At 37.1% G+C, this 15,957-nt stretch overlaps 4 protein-coding genes across 4 annotated transcripts; 1 reads left to right on the top strand and 3 right to left on the bottom strand.

Moving 5' to 3' along the window:
• Window positions 1–17: 17 nt before the first annotated feature.
• Window positions 18–2,425, bottom strand: LOC114542591 (methyltransferase-like protein 6). The gene is made up of 6 exons (XM_028562136.1): window positions 2,364–2,425; window positions 1,839–2,077; window positions 1,527–1,657; window positions 990–1,160; window positions 626–767; window positions 18–254 (listed from the first exon to the last, which is right to left on the bottom strand). The coding sequence occupies exons 2-6, from the start codon at window positions 2,062–2,064 to the stop codon at window positions 37–39; spliced, it is 888 nt and encodes a 295-aa protein (XP_028417937.1). The 5' UTR covers window positions 2,065–2,077; window positions 2,364–2,425; the 3' UTR covers window positions 18–36.
• A 66-nt stretch (window positions 2,426–2,491) lies between these two features.
• Window positions 2,492–4,372, top strand: LOC114542810 (small ubiquitin-related modifier 1-like). Its single transcript, XM_028562256.1, has 5 exons — window positions 2,492–2,582; window positions 2,665–2,712; window positions 3,621–3,698; window positions 3,865–3,936; window positions 4,097–4,372. The coding sequence occupies exons 1-5, from the start codon at window positions 2,565–2,567 to the stop codon at window positions 4,157–4,159; spliced, it is 279 nt and encodes a 92-aa protein (XP_028418057.1). The 5' UTR covers window positions 2,492–2,564; the 3' UTR covers window positions 4,160–4,372.
• On the bottom strand, window positions 4,319–8,648 carry LOC114541795 (male-specific lethal 1-like 1). The gene is made up of 9 exons (XM_028561640.1): window positions 8,093–8,648; window positions 7,266–7,396; window positions 6,932–7,155; window positions 6,541–6,647; window positions 6,315–6,382; window positions 5,972–6,123; window positions 5,708–5,780; window positions 5,326–5,432; window positions 4,319–5,111 (listed from the first exon to the last, which is right to left on the bottom strand). Coding segments are annotated over exons 1-9 (1,419 nt in total). The 5' UTR covers window position 8,648; the 3' UTR covers window positions 4,319–5,109.
• Window positions 8,649–8,714: 66 nt separating this feature from the next.
• On the bottom strand, window positions 8,715–15,946 carry LOC114541091. Its single transcript, XM_028561104.1, has 2 exons — window positions 15,849–15,946; window positions 8,715–14,823 (listed from the first exon to the last, which is right to left on the bottom strand). The coding sequence occupies exon 2, from the start codon at window positions 14,800–14,802 to the stop codon at window positions 9,865–9,867; it is 4,938 nt and encodes a 1,645-aa protein (XP_028416905.1). The 5' UTR covers window positions 14,803–14,823; window positions 15,849–15,946; the 3' UTR covers window positions 8,715–9,864.
• Window positions 15,947–15,957: the final 11 nt, after the last annotated feature.

Genomic DNA, 15,957 nt, shown 5'->3' with positions numbered 1-15,957 from the left:
AAAAGCAGTACGAAAAATTAAAAAAAATATCAAATATTATTTCGGTGAGGAAGTTCTTTCAGTGAGTAAGACATTTGTACGCGGTTCTTCAGTGTCTGCGTACGCGAAATCGTTTGTTATTCTCTTCACAAATTTTCCCTGAACGAATATCCTTGGAACATCAATCCCTTCTTTTTTATTTACAGTTCTCCGTTGTACATAATGACAATAAACGACGTCATAGCCAGCGTCAGTGAATAATTTTGTAAGATATTCTAAGAGAAATTAAAAGCAAAGGTCATACCCAGTGTAGTCTACGGATTTCGGGCATGGGTCTGCGGCGCAGGCTATACCCAGTGTGGTCCTTCCAGACAGACTGAGACAGTACACGTCAAATCCAACTTTATTCCAAGTTTATCGCGTCAAATGCCAGCTTTAGGATTGCAACATTGCAATCAATAGTAAATGGTCAGAAATTTCCCCGAAAGAGAAATAGTATTTCCTATACTGCATGAAGTACTAAGGAACGAAGGAGTGTTCAAGGTCTTCAGTTTCGGGAAATATGAATGTTATATAGACTGCAAGCCACTTCTTTCAGTGCTTGTTATCAATCATTAAGTCATTAATTAACAAAATCTACACTCACCAACTGTAAAATAATATGCTCTCGTACCATCTTGACGAACGTAAAAATTATCCGATATCTTATGACCTTTCGAGAACCTCAACATAGCATGGTCGTACATACCATAATCACGAAATAGAACAATTCCTCCAGTTTTGAGAATCTAAACGACAGGGATTAGAAGTAAGTGACCTACCATCGTCAACGTTATTTAATCCTTATGTCGTTCGTACTCACACCCTTTCGAAGAACATTGCAACACTGAACACTCTGTTGCAATCAGTCACTCGACACTCATACTACTCATACAATAATACTTCTCAAAAATTCTAATTACTTCCAAATAAGTCATATTTCATAATATAAATCTATTTTAAAAACTTACACAAGAAATGTTTTGTAGAACTGCCTGCATTTTGTCTGGTGATATGCTTGACATTACAAAAATAATAGTCACAATGTCAACAGATTCTTGATGCACATGTGTCGTAAGTTTGTCTTGTGTGACATCGCAATGGAATGCATTTATCCTCAAAGGATCATACTGAGAATTTTCCTTGAAAACATGAAAAAAAACTTTCAAGGTTTATTACTAATGCCTCTTGGAAATAATTGCAAATCAATTTTCATGATTCCTCTCTCGACTTTCCCCTAGTTTGTGGTCCAATAATGTATACCATACCAAAGATACATAAAACCTTAGGTATGAGTGACTCTAGATATCTCTCAATAAAGTGGCAGTTAGTTTCCTCCACACTCCTTTGTTGGGCAAGCAAGCTAGTCTACCCCCTCTCCATGGTAATGGCTAACCATGGCAACCTTTTTAAAGACCTCTCTTGTAAATTAGAAAAGAACCACTCTCATTACTACAGCTGATCTTTAGATGATTACACCTATCTGATCTAAAACTCCACAAGCTCACCTGAACAAAAGCAACAGCTCTCTTTGAAAAGTCACAAGCATGAATGAATATTGAGGGGATGTCTTCTAACAGTGGAAATATAGTGTTGCCAACCCCACAACCAACCTCAAGTAATGTCTTTCCAACAAGAACTGCAGAGAAAGTAGAAATTGTAAAGATTACAGCATACAGCATACAAACAAGTTAACAAGCCATCAATTACGGTTAATTGATACTCATCCTCCACAGAGCAAATTAAATTGCATTGAAAAAGCAACAAAGATATATAATGATCATTTAATACCAAGTGACAAGATAATCAGCAAATAGTACCTTCATCAGAACACAATTCTTGAAATTCTCTACATGTCCAGTGCCTATCTTTGAAAAAATTTGTTGAATTCCGTTTATAAAACAAGTCCCAATTACGTTGAGCATCTTTTTCTAACTTATTCTTCTTAAACTCTGACACAGGAACAGAATCATCCTGTAATCGCACTCTTTCATCATCTGTCAGTTCCCGCAGATTGTGTTGGTACTCTTGAAATTGTTCTGCCATTCTCTTCAGTTTTCTATTTAACAATCATAGATATGAAGAATATATTGATGATAAGGGGGGAGTTCATATTTTAGTTTTCTACATTATTAATTTTATTTCAAATTGACTGTTTTTACAGACCCCCCCACCTAATGTACAACTAAGAATACAAGCAAATTCCTAAGTCCTAACTACTTTTACCAAAACATTCCCCTCTCTGCTAATGGAAATATTGAAATATAGCAAGTGAAAGAAATAATTCATCATCATTCCGTTGTAATTGTTTGATATAAATAACAATTAGATAAATTGATACCTACATTATACATTTACTGATCTTCTCAACTATTCTATAAATGTATTCAAAATAAGTATTATTCAAATGGGGCGCCTGTGGTTGTTTGCGTGGGCGCAAAAGCGCGGGCTCCTTGCTATCCCATAATTCTCAAGCCATCGTTGGTGTTTGGAAACCTTTCAGCCTTGCGAAGATTTTTCTCCATTGATTTGAAAGGAAGTACAAAATGTCCGAAGAAAATAAGGTAAAGGGTAGTTTAGCTATTTAGAAAGACTACCATAAATCGTGAGCACTGATGTATATCTTATACTGCCGTTATTTTACAGGAAGTCAAACCGGAGTCAGAACATATCAATCTGAAAGTCATAGCCCAGGTGAGGTTTTCCTGAAATTGCAGTATTTCTGCCAAAATCAACTATTTCTCTTATAAAGGACCATATAATATGTTACATATCTTACAAAAAACTGATGTCGACTGTCTAAAGTAATTTACATTGCACAATTCTGGTTGTGGTGTGATGAATATTCAATTTGGCTTAGTATAAAATATAAATTGGCACGTGTTTACAATGTGAATGTAATATGTTTAAAACATTCAATAAGATCTAAAATTAATCGAAATCCTTACATTGAGTCCTAATAAGGGGGTTATTAGTTTTTCCTAAACTAATCTTGCAAGATTTATATTTTTACATGAACTTGTAAATGATCTTCCTTCTGTGGCTATAAACACCTATGAAAGATAGGTATTCTAAGGCTATATGAGCATGGTGGCGAGTTTGTATGATGCACTGGATCCAGCAAGCAATTTAGCAGATTAACCAAATTTGACATAAAACCACCTTTAATTTTTGGTATAAACTATTGGCTAACTGGCACTGTTGTTAAGTTGTCTCGCAAGTTTACTGGGCGATATGTTACCAACCCCTCTATGCCAATGGAGTCGTATATACTGTAGCAACAAATTTGCAGGTTGCAGTGTACGAAACTGGCTTTTTAAGGAAACACCAAGGAAATAAAAGTAATCAAATAAAAACTCTTGACATTAGAACTATACATAACAAAGTGATTGATACAGTATGCAACCCCAATGGCATTGTTGTGGGCCTTCTCAACAAAAATGTATATAGCAGTAACAAATTTTAACAATTAGCTTTTTTTACAACATTCAATTAGTTTTTCATGGTGAATATAAAAAATTACTTTTGTTGATTTAGTTCCTAGGAAACAACCCTAAAAACAGTATATATTGTAATTTTTATATTGTATTTTGGTATTGTAGGATAATACTGAAGTCCATTTCAAAATTAAACGTACAACGCAACTTAAAAAGTTAAAGCAAGCTTTCTGTGACAGACAAGTAAGTTAACAAGACCATTAAAATTAAAAACTTCACCACATCACGATGTCAGAATATTATTTATCTGTAATAGATGGGTGAATGCAATGCCAAATATATAGTGAGCATTGTAAAAATGGCTTTCAATCATTTAAGTACCATATATATTTAAAATTGTCCTTTACAGGGTGTCGCTCTAAATTCACTACGATTTTTGTTTGATGGCCAGAGGATTACAGATGACCAGACACCAAAAGATGTGAGTATCGGTATATTGTTTGTGAACTGTTGTGAAATGGCTATAATACACTTTCAAAGTCGGTTTGTGTAGCACCCCATTTCATACATCTAATAACACCCAGTTCAATTTTGGGTTTTCATATGGTATAGACATGCTTAAAAAACTGACTTTCTTTCAGCTTGAAATGGAGGATGATGATGTGATTGAGGTGTACCAAGAACAAACTGGGGGCTGCAGTTGAAATATTATTAAATAGAAACAGGACGTCTTGCTACCATTCAACATACAGGCGGGAGAAGTAATTTTTACAGTGGCCAGTGAACTCAACATTTTATTTCGTCATGTGTACAGTCGTTGTAGAATATCAAGGTTGACTTATTCAGAAATATTAACCACGTAATAAGGATATAAGCTGTTATTATTTAGCAATTCTTATTATTACATGGGTCGTGTATATTCTTTGTAGGCATTGAATGGATTTTTGTTGCCTATTTTCAACCCCCGTATTAACTTAGCTAGGATTACGAATAGCATTAGAATCTTTTTAATTTTTTTTTTTGAAAAACAGTGACCTACCAAACAGTGTTTTTCCTTAATGGAAGCCTTCTACATTACTTGCTAATTGCTGAATTTAGAGAGGGTTAAACCTATGAAATGAGTTTGTAGTTCATCTATGGCTATAAATGTAATTTTTGTGTGGTAGTTTCTTCAGTATTTGAACCAGAGTTGCAAAATGAGTGAAGGTTGACTTAGTTTGGACATAACTTGCGATATTCGAGAACTAGGCCTTAGGAAAGGACTACTTGCTCCAAGCGAAGCTTTGTTTAAGCCCTCTCACACCTATTCTCTTGTAAATAACGTCCCCCCGGCCTAGGGATTGGTACATCAGCGGAATTCTCACAGATGACCTGATCGCACAGGCAATATAACAGCATTTTGAAGTTTGTTAATGTGTGAAACCGAGGACAATGTTTTGCTAAATTACAAACTATTCCATGATATTTGCGAAAATTTCTGGATGATAAATATTGTAAAAAGTAGACGACTATCGTCAACTTGGTAATGGAACGATTCATATTTCTAAACACCGCGATATTTGGATATTGTTCCCGAAATTACCCAGAATGGCATCATTTTCACGTCTTCGATGATTTCCTTTCGTCCAACTTGCCTCAGGCAAGATTTTTCAATCTCTGGAAAAACAATTATGACACAGTGTTGATTATTAAAACTTTTGTACGAAAGTACAGCCCGGATTGTGTTTTTAAGCATCCGTACAAGCGACCCACGATTTATGCATGCCTTAAGGCTTTATGAACATTACAACTGTCACTTGTTCGCTTCTTTCAAAAGAAGGAAATTACGGCTTATATATTACACACAGCTAATATAAAGATGTAAACTTACAGAATCGTCGCCCAGATTTTCGTCTGTTCCTTGCTTTGCTACGGATCAGTTTTTCTCGTTCTTGTAGCTCGCGTTTATCGACGTTAAACCATGGCAAGTCGAATTCGCTACAAAGTAGATGAAAAAGTGTTTACTCAATATAGTATCCAGGACTCGCCAATATCTCTTGGTTAAACTGTGTATGAGAAGACACATTTAGCAGAGCAACTGCTAAAATAAACCCTAAAATAATGGTCATTGGCCCAGAGTTCCAGTTTGAGGAGAATCCCGAAAAAGGACAAATTCGAGACCCACTGGCACCGAACTATAACAGGGGAATACGGACGAATTTCGCCTGGTCCAAATTCGGTCTGCCCTGTGTAAACATAGACATAGTCCATACCTTTGCTGGAATGACTGAACTGGTGCACCAAATGCAGATACGGGAACGGTATCTGACATTTCTACCGTTCGAACTAAAAATGAAAAAAATTAACCCGCTTTTAGTCTCGGATGCACCAGCACTCCTGAAAACCCCGTAACATTGTCGACGACTTCTTTTTCACCTTCCCCCTGAATTTCGTCGGTGGCAATTGAATAAACGTTCAAATGTGGGAAACACAAGATTTTTGTAACAAGGCTATCGTTTGTTTCTACAATAACTCACTGTGAAAACAATCTGGTAATAAGGTCTCATCGCACGACTTTGGTTCTTGTTCCACTACTTTCCTTCCTTTTAACCTCGCTTCTTCTCGTTGCTTGTACTTTTCTTGCAGTTCTTCACGCTGTATTTTTGCCCGATAATGTTGAAGATCCCACCTTAAGAAGCAAAACATACTTAACAACTGGGCTCTGTTAACCTATTTAAAAAACCAGGGCAATGTGTTCTGATGAAACACCATTGGGTAAAGCAGGTTAGTGTCATGTACATGTATGGTAAGAAAATTGAAACTAGGAAGTCTTTTCATTGAATGGACCTGGCTACAAAAATCTGGTAAAAAAGCATCTACCTTTTCCGTCTTTTTTCATCAGCCTCAGGACGTGCATGTCTTTTACCAAATGTTTCGTCATCTAGATTCTTTAAGATTGAAACAAAGGGTGACATTATCTCAGCATTTTGAACATCGATTTAATTAAACACATTCCAGATAATGTAACACCTGCTTTAACATTGACTGAACCTGGCTAATAACATATTCAAATTCTACTGTACCACAGTACCAACTTCTAGCTTACCTCACATGCTGTTTCCATATCTTCACTTCCTGAGACACTGGATCTTGTGGTTGTCCCACATGTTTGAAGTGGAGATGAGTAGTTTTCAACTATCCTAAACTGAGGAACTTTAGCAAACAAAAGCATGATAAACAAAAATTGTATGATGCCAGAGTACAATAATATTCAAGGTAATCTACGGCAAATAGAAAAGACTAGGGTAAGAACAGTTCATATTGAAGTTGCTGAATATCTCTTATGATTGCAATGAATTTAATTATGAACCGAAATTGGATTCTGGTTTATAGCAAGCAAACAGACTGAAAACAAGCAAGCTAGTGAAACCATTTGATATTTTGAGACACCAGCCCCTTCCTTGGATAAAACTTATTCAAAGTTTTTGGCCACGTACTTGGTACATCATCACAGCAATGTGACTGATAAGTGAATTCTTTAATGCTTTGTTCAGGCTCTTTTGCCATCATACTGTTTTCATGATCCATGTACAACATTTCAGTTCTTAAACACATATCAATATTGATACAACTGTCTATTTTTGAGGACATTAGCACTGGTGCAGCAGCTGGAATACTTTTCCTACGCATTAATTCTGTCAATGATGGTTTTCTATTCATTCTAAAGTACAAAACAAAATCATATGAATAAATGCTGGGCAATCATACACTAAGAAACATGCTAAATACTGTATGCTAACCTGTAAAGTAACACATAATATAAGTGCTAACCTCTTTTGCAAGATCTTTCTATTCCTAGATGATGCTGGTAATGATAAAATGTCAATTTCATTATCTTCATAATGATTATTATGCATCTTTATTGCCATTCTTCTTTCCATACGTTTAATTCTTCCTTCCAACTTAAGAAAAACAAAATTGATCATGAACATACATACACTACCTAGTGTGACCTTGAAAATGGGTTTTACATAATGCAATACTGCATTTAAGGGTAAATGCTCCCAGTTAATTGTTACAACTAAAGTTGCAATCTTACTTGGTTTTAGATTTGTGTGGACATTTTTCTTTGTCAGTTGAGGGCCTACAGGCCAAAAAATGTTGCAGGAAGGGACATCATATCCCCTTAAAGAATGCACATTGGAGCTGAATGTTTCTCCATTGAGCTACTTATTCCCCTCTATTATCACTAACTCATCTGGGGAATGCATTCCCTCCCCTCTATGCCTATGCGCTGTAGTACCCCTTATTGGCCCTGGGTATATTTACATTAGTGAAAAAAGATCAAGTAGCAAAATAGTGCAAGGCAAAAGCCCTGTAGAATTGGTTAAAACCCTACTGAGGTTGTAACTGTTGCAATTAAGTAGTTTGTGGTATAACTGAAAAAGTTTTCAACTTTTCAAACACAAAGATGGGCTGTGGTAATTTCACATTTTATAAGATGAAGTAGTTCAAAACACGGCGCTGACTCACAAAACAAAGGGTGACGTAAAAATAAATATGCCCTTATAAAAATCTCCGAAAGGTGTTCGGGATCTTTTCATACTTCTGTGCCATTATCATCCTAAATACAAAGAAATAACGACGTAAGGGCAAACCTGTTCCTTTTCATTCTTCAAATCCAAAATTTCCCGGTCTTTTTCTTGAATTAATTGTTGCTGGCGTTCAATAAGATCCAAATGCAGCAACAATAATTGATCACGGTGCGATGCTACTGATGCCTTTGATGGCGAAACGTCAGACTTCAAATTATTGTTCGAACTATCACCCTCAGAGATCATTTCATCCCTACCATGACAATATGATTGTCCATTTTGACTTACTAAATCAATCCCCATTCCTAAATTATCTTCATGTTCATTATTTTCAACTGAATTGACCTGTTTTGGATGAGCCATCACACCGTTCCTGCTCTCGGCAGGTAATGACTTCGTACATATTTTTATGTTCGGCACGCTTTTCCTGTTCTGTAGAGATAAATTACTGTTTTTTTCCTGTTCACCACCAGATTTACCAGGCTCTGCAGCCATAACCATCGGGAAAAATGTATTTTTAAACGCTCCACCGAACGTTTTTCTCCAGCTAAAAACTAAACTCATCAGGCGCCACTGAACATTTTTAGCCCCGGTCCATGTGTCTGAAACTCTAAACATTAACAGCCTCGATTTCAATATTTGAACCACTTCCGGTGTCACCCTGATGTCTCGCACTTCCGCTCTTCATGATCAGTGCTTCCAGGGCGCTATAATCCTATAAGACACCTTGTTTTATAGCTTTTATGTGCTTCCGAGTTTTAAATTACTTCTAACCAGAGAACACTCGATTAGGCGAAAGGCGGGGTTCATTCGACGTGACCCAAAAACATTGCGTTAAGTTCCTGAGGTTCTTCATAATCATATCATGTTCAAGTCCGAATGCGTAAAATGCAAAAGGTCAGCTTTTTTGGGAGTTTTTTTAATATCGAAATTTTTATTACCCTATTAAAAGCGAGATCTTGGCAACAGGCGGGATGGAAGCAGTGGCGAAGCAGAAACTTATAATATATTTAAAGCTTTCCCCTCTCGGTCTCTGGTGAAGCTAGTACCTAATTGAGTAAGGGTGAGTCGGTGAGAAGACCTCCGCTACCCGCTGCATTCAAATTGATTCAATAAGGTGTACTTACAATTCACATCCACAAGTCACAAGTGAGACATCTTTATTAATGTGCGGAAACACTTCAGATAGATTTTCGGGGCCGCTCACAAAATACGTGACACTCTGAGAGCGGGTGTGTTTCAAAAAACGGTGCGAATTATTAATACTATTACTTAGTCTTTACAGAATATTTTAGCTATACAATTAATTATACATCTATCACCAAATTCTAGGTAAGCCAAGGCCAGACTCGTTAAAGTGGTTAGGTAGGGTAGGTAGGTCAATGATATAGATCGGCTTTGGAACTCTACGAAGCTGTGTCCTAGGTACGAGGTTGTGCAAATTTTTAAAGCGTTTTCAGGCGCCATTTTTGAAGTGTTTTCGGAAATATTTTCGTCGGAAACTTATAAATTGTATATCATTAAAACCAGTTTTTTCGGCTTCACCATCTTACGTGAGTTTAAATAGTTAGCGAGTGAGGTACAGTGAGTGGGACTTAAGACAGAAAACACCAGATTTCAAGGAAATTGCAGATATCAAACATTTACCAAATCAAAACAGTAGCAACGGAAGCTCGTTAAGTGGGGGAGGGCGCAAATATTCAAATATTTATGTTAACAGATCGTAAAAACAATCGATTTAAGCTGAACATGGATGTATGAATATTAGCCCCCTCCCTGATCTTTACTTAAAAGTAAATATGTTCTCATTATTATTATACTGATTACCAAGTAAACTAGTTCCACTTGAGTGATTTCAAGGAATCAATTGCTTTCTCAACGTTGATTTTTTTCCCATTAGAACTGAGATAAATTTTCTCTCCAACATTTAGAATTTTGATTTCAGAAACAGCAACGGACACAGGGCCTTTCTTTCCAACCGGTTCACAACGTTTCTCAAAAGTTAGAAGATTATCAAACAAAACACCTTTGAGACGTTTAGGAAGGACAATGACGGCTCCTTTTGCAAGTTTTACACCTTTGGGACCAACATCAACAACTGTAGCCTGGCAAGGTCGCCGTAAAATGAGTTCAAAATTATTGGAGTTTTCCGGCAGACTCCACTTGCGGATAATAGGGATTGTTGGGAGGACCTTTTCAAACACCGCTAACCAAGTAGGTTCTTCAGGACACAGTCGTTGAACATCACGCAACGCCCGTTCTCTTTCAGCATCAGATATGCCTTTGATACTTTCAGGATCTCGTGGTTCTGGAGTAAAGGAAGGGGGCATTTCGTTGTCAGGGTCAGGACCGAGAACACCTGGAAGCATGTTTGGATTACCCAAAGATATGTCGAGTTCCGTAGGTTTGTTGAATTCTCCTGTCAGAGCTTTATCCAATATCTGAACACAGTGGAATAAACCTGTCCAGTTACTACCAGACACTGCTTGACGCCAAAATGGTATTTGAGAAACAAAAGAGAACGAGAATGCACTAAAACGAATAAAGCGTTCCAAGAACAGGAGAATATTTTTGCCATTACATTGCAAGTGACGAATCGTTGCAGCCTCGCTTTCTTCTGCATCGTCACCTCTGTTTTGAAGGCGCGACAAATTTCGTACTCTGCTTTCTAAAAAGTCATTCAAGTCATACTTTCCTGTATAGTGTTCAGGCATCACAGATATAATTTCAGTTGAAGGTAAAGCAGCATTAGCAGTAGTGACGCCCTCGGTATCTTCAAGCTGGATTTGGATTCCTGCAGAATTAACTTCTGCATTGGATGAAATTTCCCCTACTGTTGAATCAGGCAAGGATAGATCCTTTGGATGGGCTGGAGAAGAGCCAGGGTGTTGTGTAACAAATTTAGGCGGAGGAATGTTGGGAGGTGCTGTATAATCTTTGGTTGTTTCTGAAGTGGGTGTGTTGGATGACAAATGTACAGCAAAGTCCGGTGGAGGTGCTGGAGGGGCTGTATAATCATCTGTTGTTTCCGACTGTCCTAATCTTTCCCAGACTTCAGGGGCAACATTTCGATCGTACCGTTGAGCTTGATAAACATTTCGAACAAGCCGTCTCCATTGCATTCGTTTATCTTTCCACGAAGCTGACATTAAATCCTCTTTAGTTAAACGTTTTTCAAGCGTCAAAATATACGCCCTAAATTGTTTTCGCAGTTTTTCTGTAGCAGTTTGCTTTTTACGAAATATTGATGCAATGCAGGCGACAAGTAATGTTCCAAAACTTGATACAAGAAACACTGCTAGTGGTATGTACGAATCTCTGTCATCCAAACGTTTTGCGACTAAGGCAGATGCCACGGAAAATCCTAGGATAACAAATGATGCCACACGAAAGTAACTCACAACAACGGAGTTACAAAATACGAATCCGACCAACCGCTTGAAGAAAATTGTAAATAATACTGCAACCAAAGACAGTACAAGAAGAATTCCCAATGTCGTGTAATGGTTTGCTGAAATCAACACAACTGCTCCAATCATAACAGCTTTTAGAAAATTCATTACCGTATTATATACTGGCGAAAACTTGATGTCCACATTGGCACTATCGACTTCACCATATTCTGTACCGTATATTATAGCGGTTGTGGTGTACCAAAATAACCCCCAGAGACCAAATAATGCGAAACCCCGATGCTTTCCAACCCAACACATTGTGTTTGGATCGTCAAGAAGAGAAGATGTATAACACGTGCTGTTGGTGATAGTCCCATTGTTGTTGCAAACATTGTCAGAGTAATCGCACGCTGCTAGGCCACACAATCCTTCAACAATTGAGAGAAATAGCGTATTGGAGAACAGGGACATAAGCAGTCTCCATCCTGGATTTGACGCACACTCTCCTTCGTTGAATTCTTCTAAGATATTCTCGAATATGATCGGCGCACCGCATACGACAAACCAAACAAGAAATCCTGCAACGGTAAGTGACAGCTTAACTTCGAATGAGGCAAAATTGAAGAGAAGGTAGTTGGAAAATTCGTTGAGGACTTCACTGCCAGCCATTGGCAACTCATTCAAGCTGAAAACAAGTGCTATTAATTGCAGTACTTCAACAATCTCGAACACCACCACGTGCACATTTTCCCAATTCAAGCGAACATAGTCATACGGTTCTGGAGCCACTGAAAACTTAGTTCCTCGATTTTTTAGTAATATCAATATTAAAAGCACGAGGACGACAACGAACGATAAACCATATCCTCCAATAATATACGATATTATTATTCCAAAGCCATCGTTCAAGAGTTGTTCACCAAAATAAAAAGCAAATGCAAACGGGAATCCCATGTAGACGAGAAATAAGAATGCTGAAAGCAAATATGCCGTGCATTTATCAAACGAAAGCTTAAATACTGTTAACAGGACATCAGCAGGAATTAAAATACCGAAGAGCACAGCGGTAAACAGAAAACGTACAGTCCGCCAACCAAATATCGTCGTTATAATGCCAGTTATATCGTCAATTATCATAAGTGGATACCGTTTGGCAGTTACCCTGACTGCTGTCCAGCTATGCTTCTGAAATATATCAATTGTTATGTCAAGAATGAGAGCAGGAGCGCGATAAACAAATATCAGGACGATCAAAATTCTGAGAAATGTCACTGCATCTAAAAGATACTCTTTAAGTGAACGTAATATGATAGAGCGACGGTCGTACCAGCGATGGTAAAGATCAATAAGAAGCCTTGGGCCACGATATACGAAAATCAAATTGATCAGTATTAAAATGAAATTTACAATGTTTCCACCAGGTAAGCCTAACAGCACCTTCTGAGTTTCCCGACGACTCCTAGTGAAAAGTCCGCATTTGGTTTGCCATAATGGTACTTTAGGAGGACTGTATTCCCGAAGTAAGTTGTACAGTGCAATTAGTTTTTCCTCATATTCAATCATTTCCTGCTGGTGGCTGGCGATATTTTCATCGTGAACACTTGGCACTGGTTTTTCAAGATACGACAGTTCACAAGCATACCGACGTATCACCTTGTAAGGTCTACGTCTTTCATACCAGATTACCGTCGCTATCAAATGAGCAAGATCGGGATAAGCATCATTCTCCAGCACTTTGACGTGCAATAATTCCCACGGCTTCAAGTAAAATTCACATATTTGTGATAAACGTGTGCGAGCTTGTATGACATCCACTCTGTCTTTCAAACACAACGAAAACTCTTCCTCTAACGCAATCTGCAAATTTTCTCTAATTTCTTTTACCATATGAGAAATTCCTTTCATATGAAAACGAATATGGCGATATTGCATATGTTCCTCGTCTTCCAGTAAGTGAACCCACGATGCAAATGGACGTAGTATCATCAGGAATATGAAGAAAAACAAAAACACGATGTCAATAAGAAGTTTAGCAACTTCCATGAAAGCAATCATTGCAAACTCCGAGTAAAAATCCCCAGATTGAATAAGCTTCGCGAGGAATGACGGAAGCCTAAATATTGTGACTAACACCAGCGTGGAAAGCAAAATTGCTGGTATATCAATCAATAAAAATATGAAATGTTTACAAATTGCTTTTCTGATTTTCCACGAAGATCTGCGTGAGACAACGTCAGACTCTGGTTCATGATGCGAAGTCTCTGCTGTATCTGGTGGATTTGAGACGAACCCCTGTTTCTTGTACTTTCGAATGTCCCTGATTAATGGATACAATCTCCATAAAGTAAGCAGAACCATCCCAAAGATTAGGAAACAGACAAAGTCCACCATCATCATTAATGCCTGGTAGACACAATTACTTCGAATTTCCCACTCGTCCTTCTTCAAGTTCTTGATAAATCTGGGTAGTCTCCATACGGTTATCAAAACAAGAAAGAAACAAAAAATACATGGGATGTCAACAAAGATTAGCAAGAATTGTTTGACTACAATAGTTCTGACATCCCATTGGCTCGTGCAGGAGTCACCACGAAGCTCCTTAATCAGAAGTGGTAAACGCCATGTAATGACTGTGAGGATGAACAGCAAGAAACAAAACAGATCAACAAATAAAAGGGCGAAATGTGCAAAGGCAACAAAACGCCATGTACTCCAACTATGATCTTCTCGTACTTTATTGACGTCGCGAATGTAGAACGGTAATCTCCAACTTATGACAACAAAAAAAGCGACAAAAACGCAAGGAATATCAACAAACAATTGAAGAAACTGCACGAGAATAACTTTACGCCATTTCCATTTAAAATAATTGTGTGAACGAAGTTTCCGTGCCAAAATCACAGAGCGCCAAGATAACAATGTTAACAGAAGCAAAGGGATACACAACATTCCTGTCAAATGTTTGAAAAAATAACGAACAACCAACTTTCGTAGTTTGAATCCTCCAAAATATATGTTACTATCGTTTTTATACGTGTAGTCGCATTTTATTCGTTTCTCTTCAATTTCTCGTTTCATGGGAAAATATACCAACCCAAATGAGATTATTAAGGCACCAAAAGCCATTAGTATGATTGGAATGTCCATTATGAAAATCAGGCATTGAATGAAACCAATCAAACGCCAATCTGACATAGACTTCATTATTGCAAATTGTTTTATCATGCATGGCAGCCGTATGATCGTTAGACAAGCTAAAATATTGAAGAGCAGACCTAAAAGATCAAGAAAGCGAAGAAAAAGGAACTCGCAAAAGACGTAAAATGTCCAACATGTCTTTTGAACAACCCAGGAAATGCAGTCGACAATTTCAGACATTGCTCACAATGATCTTCTTGCCTAAAAAAATTATATTAGTTCACTAACAAAACTGGAAAACAGCATGTTTCCTGAGATCTCTATAACTATGAAATTTCAAAAATTTTCATGTTCAAAGTGGAGGATATATAAACTATGACAACAGCAAAATGTACAACAATTATAAAGACTGCATGATAAGACAAAATTGGGCATGATGATTTTTGATTAGTGAAGATCAAAATACACAAAGAAGGTATAGTAAAGGATGTTTACATGCAAGTTACACTCATATATAAAATATTGAATAAAGTACATTTTTTCATTATATCCCAAGGAATAAAGTCCACAAAGGTCATAGGTCATGAGGCACAATCTTTTTGGCTCTGTCATATTTATACTGCAACAGTGGAAATGATACCTAACCATTCCCAATGTCATTTTGGAATAAAAAAGACTGTCGGTTTAGTAAATATATCAGAGCCTACTATTATGACATTTTTGATAATTTGTTATTGCAATTGCATAATTATAGAATACTGGAGCAGTGAAGCTGCCTTGTTCTAAAAAAATCATTGTTCATTCTTGTTTGTTCTGAGTAGTCCAATTTATGTGTTAAAGTTATCTCATCAACATAAAATGGGATTTGTTACTAAAAAAGAGGGTAGTTCAATACTATACAGCATGGTATTCAATTCAATCTATAGTTGCCCCCGTTTGTACTCCGCAACCAACATAGGTCATAGGCTATTGTGCTTGGTCACAAAAGTGTATAAACAAGTTTAAACATATTCTTGTAAGTTTGCATGGTAAGTCTGCAGTATTAGATACTTACGTGGTGTACCTACAAGCTAATTTACTTCAGTTTAAACATGTTTAGGGTAATAACAATCCATCCCACTAAACCATAAATATTGAGTAATTTTAGTTACAATATGCCGAATATGTTTTTGTTTCAGCTTGTCACAATTATATAAACTATTTGGTCGTAGGTTATTACGATATTTGAATTTCCTGTAACTTAAGTATAAGAGAAAAACTACGGTTACTAATAAACTAAATAGTACCTTTAGTTCATGGCTATAAAACATAAAGTTAGGCGTCTAGACGAGATCGTCAACAGATTATGTTTGGTTTAATACAGCGTTGTACACAGCTTGACACAGTTGACAGCCC

The sequence above is a fragment of the Dendronephthya gigantea genome, unplaced genomic scaffold (genome assembly GCF_004324835.1).
Source record: "Dendronephthya gigantea isolate DGI-Jeju-01 unplaced genomic scaffold, DenGig_1.0 000000F, whole genome shotgun sequence".
Classification (NCBI taxonomy): Eukaryota; Metazoa; Cnidaria; class Anthozoa; order Malacalcyonacea; family Nephtheidae; genus Dendronephthya; species Dendronephthya gigantea.
This window is presented reverse-complemented; position numbering and strand designations above follow the sequence as displayed.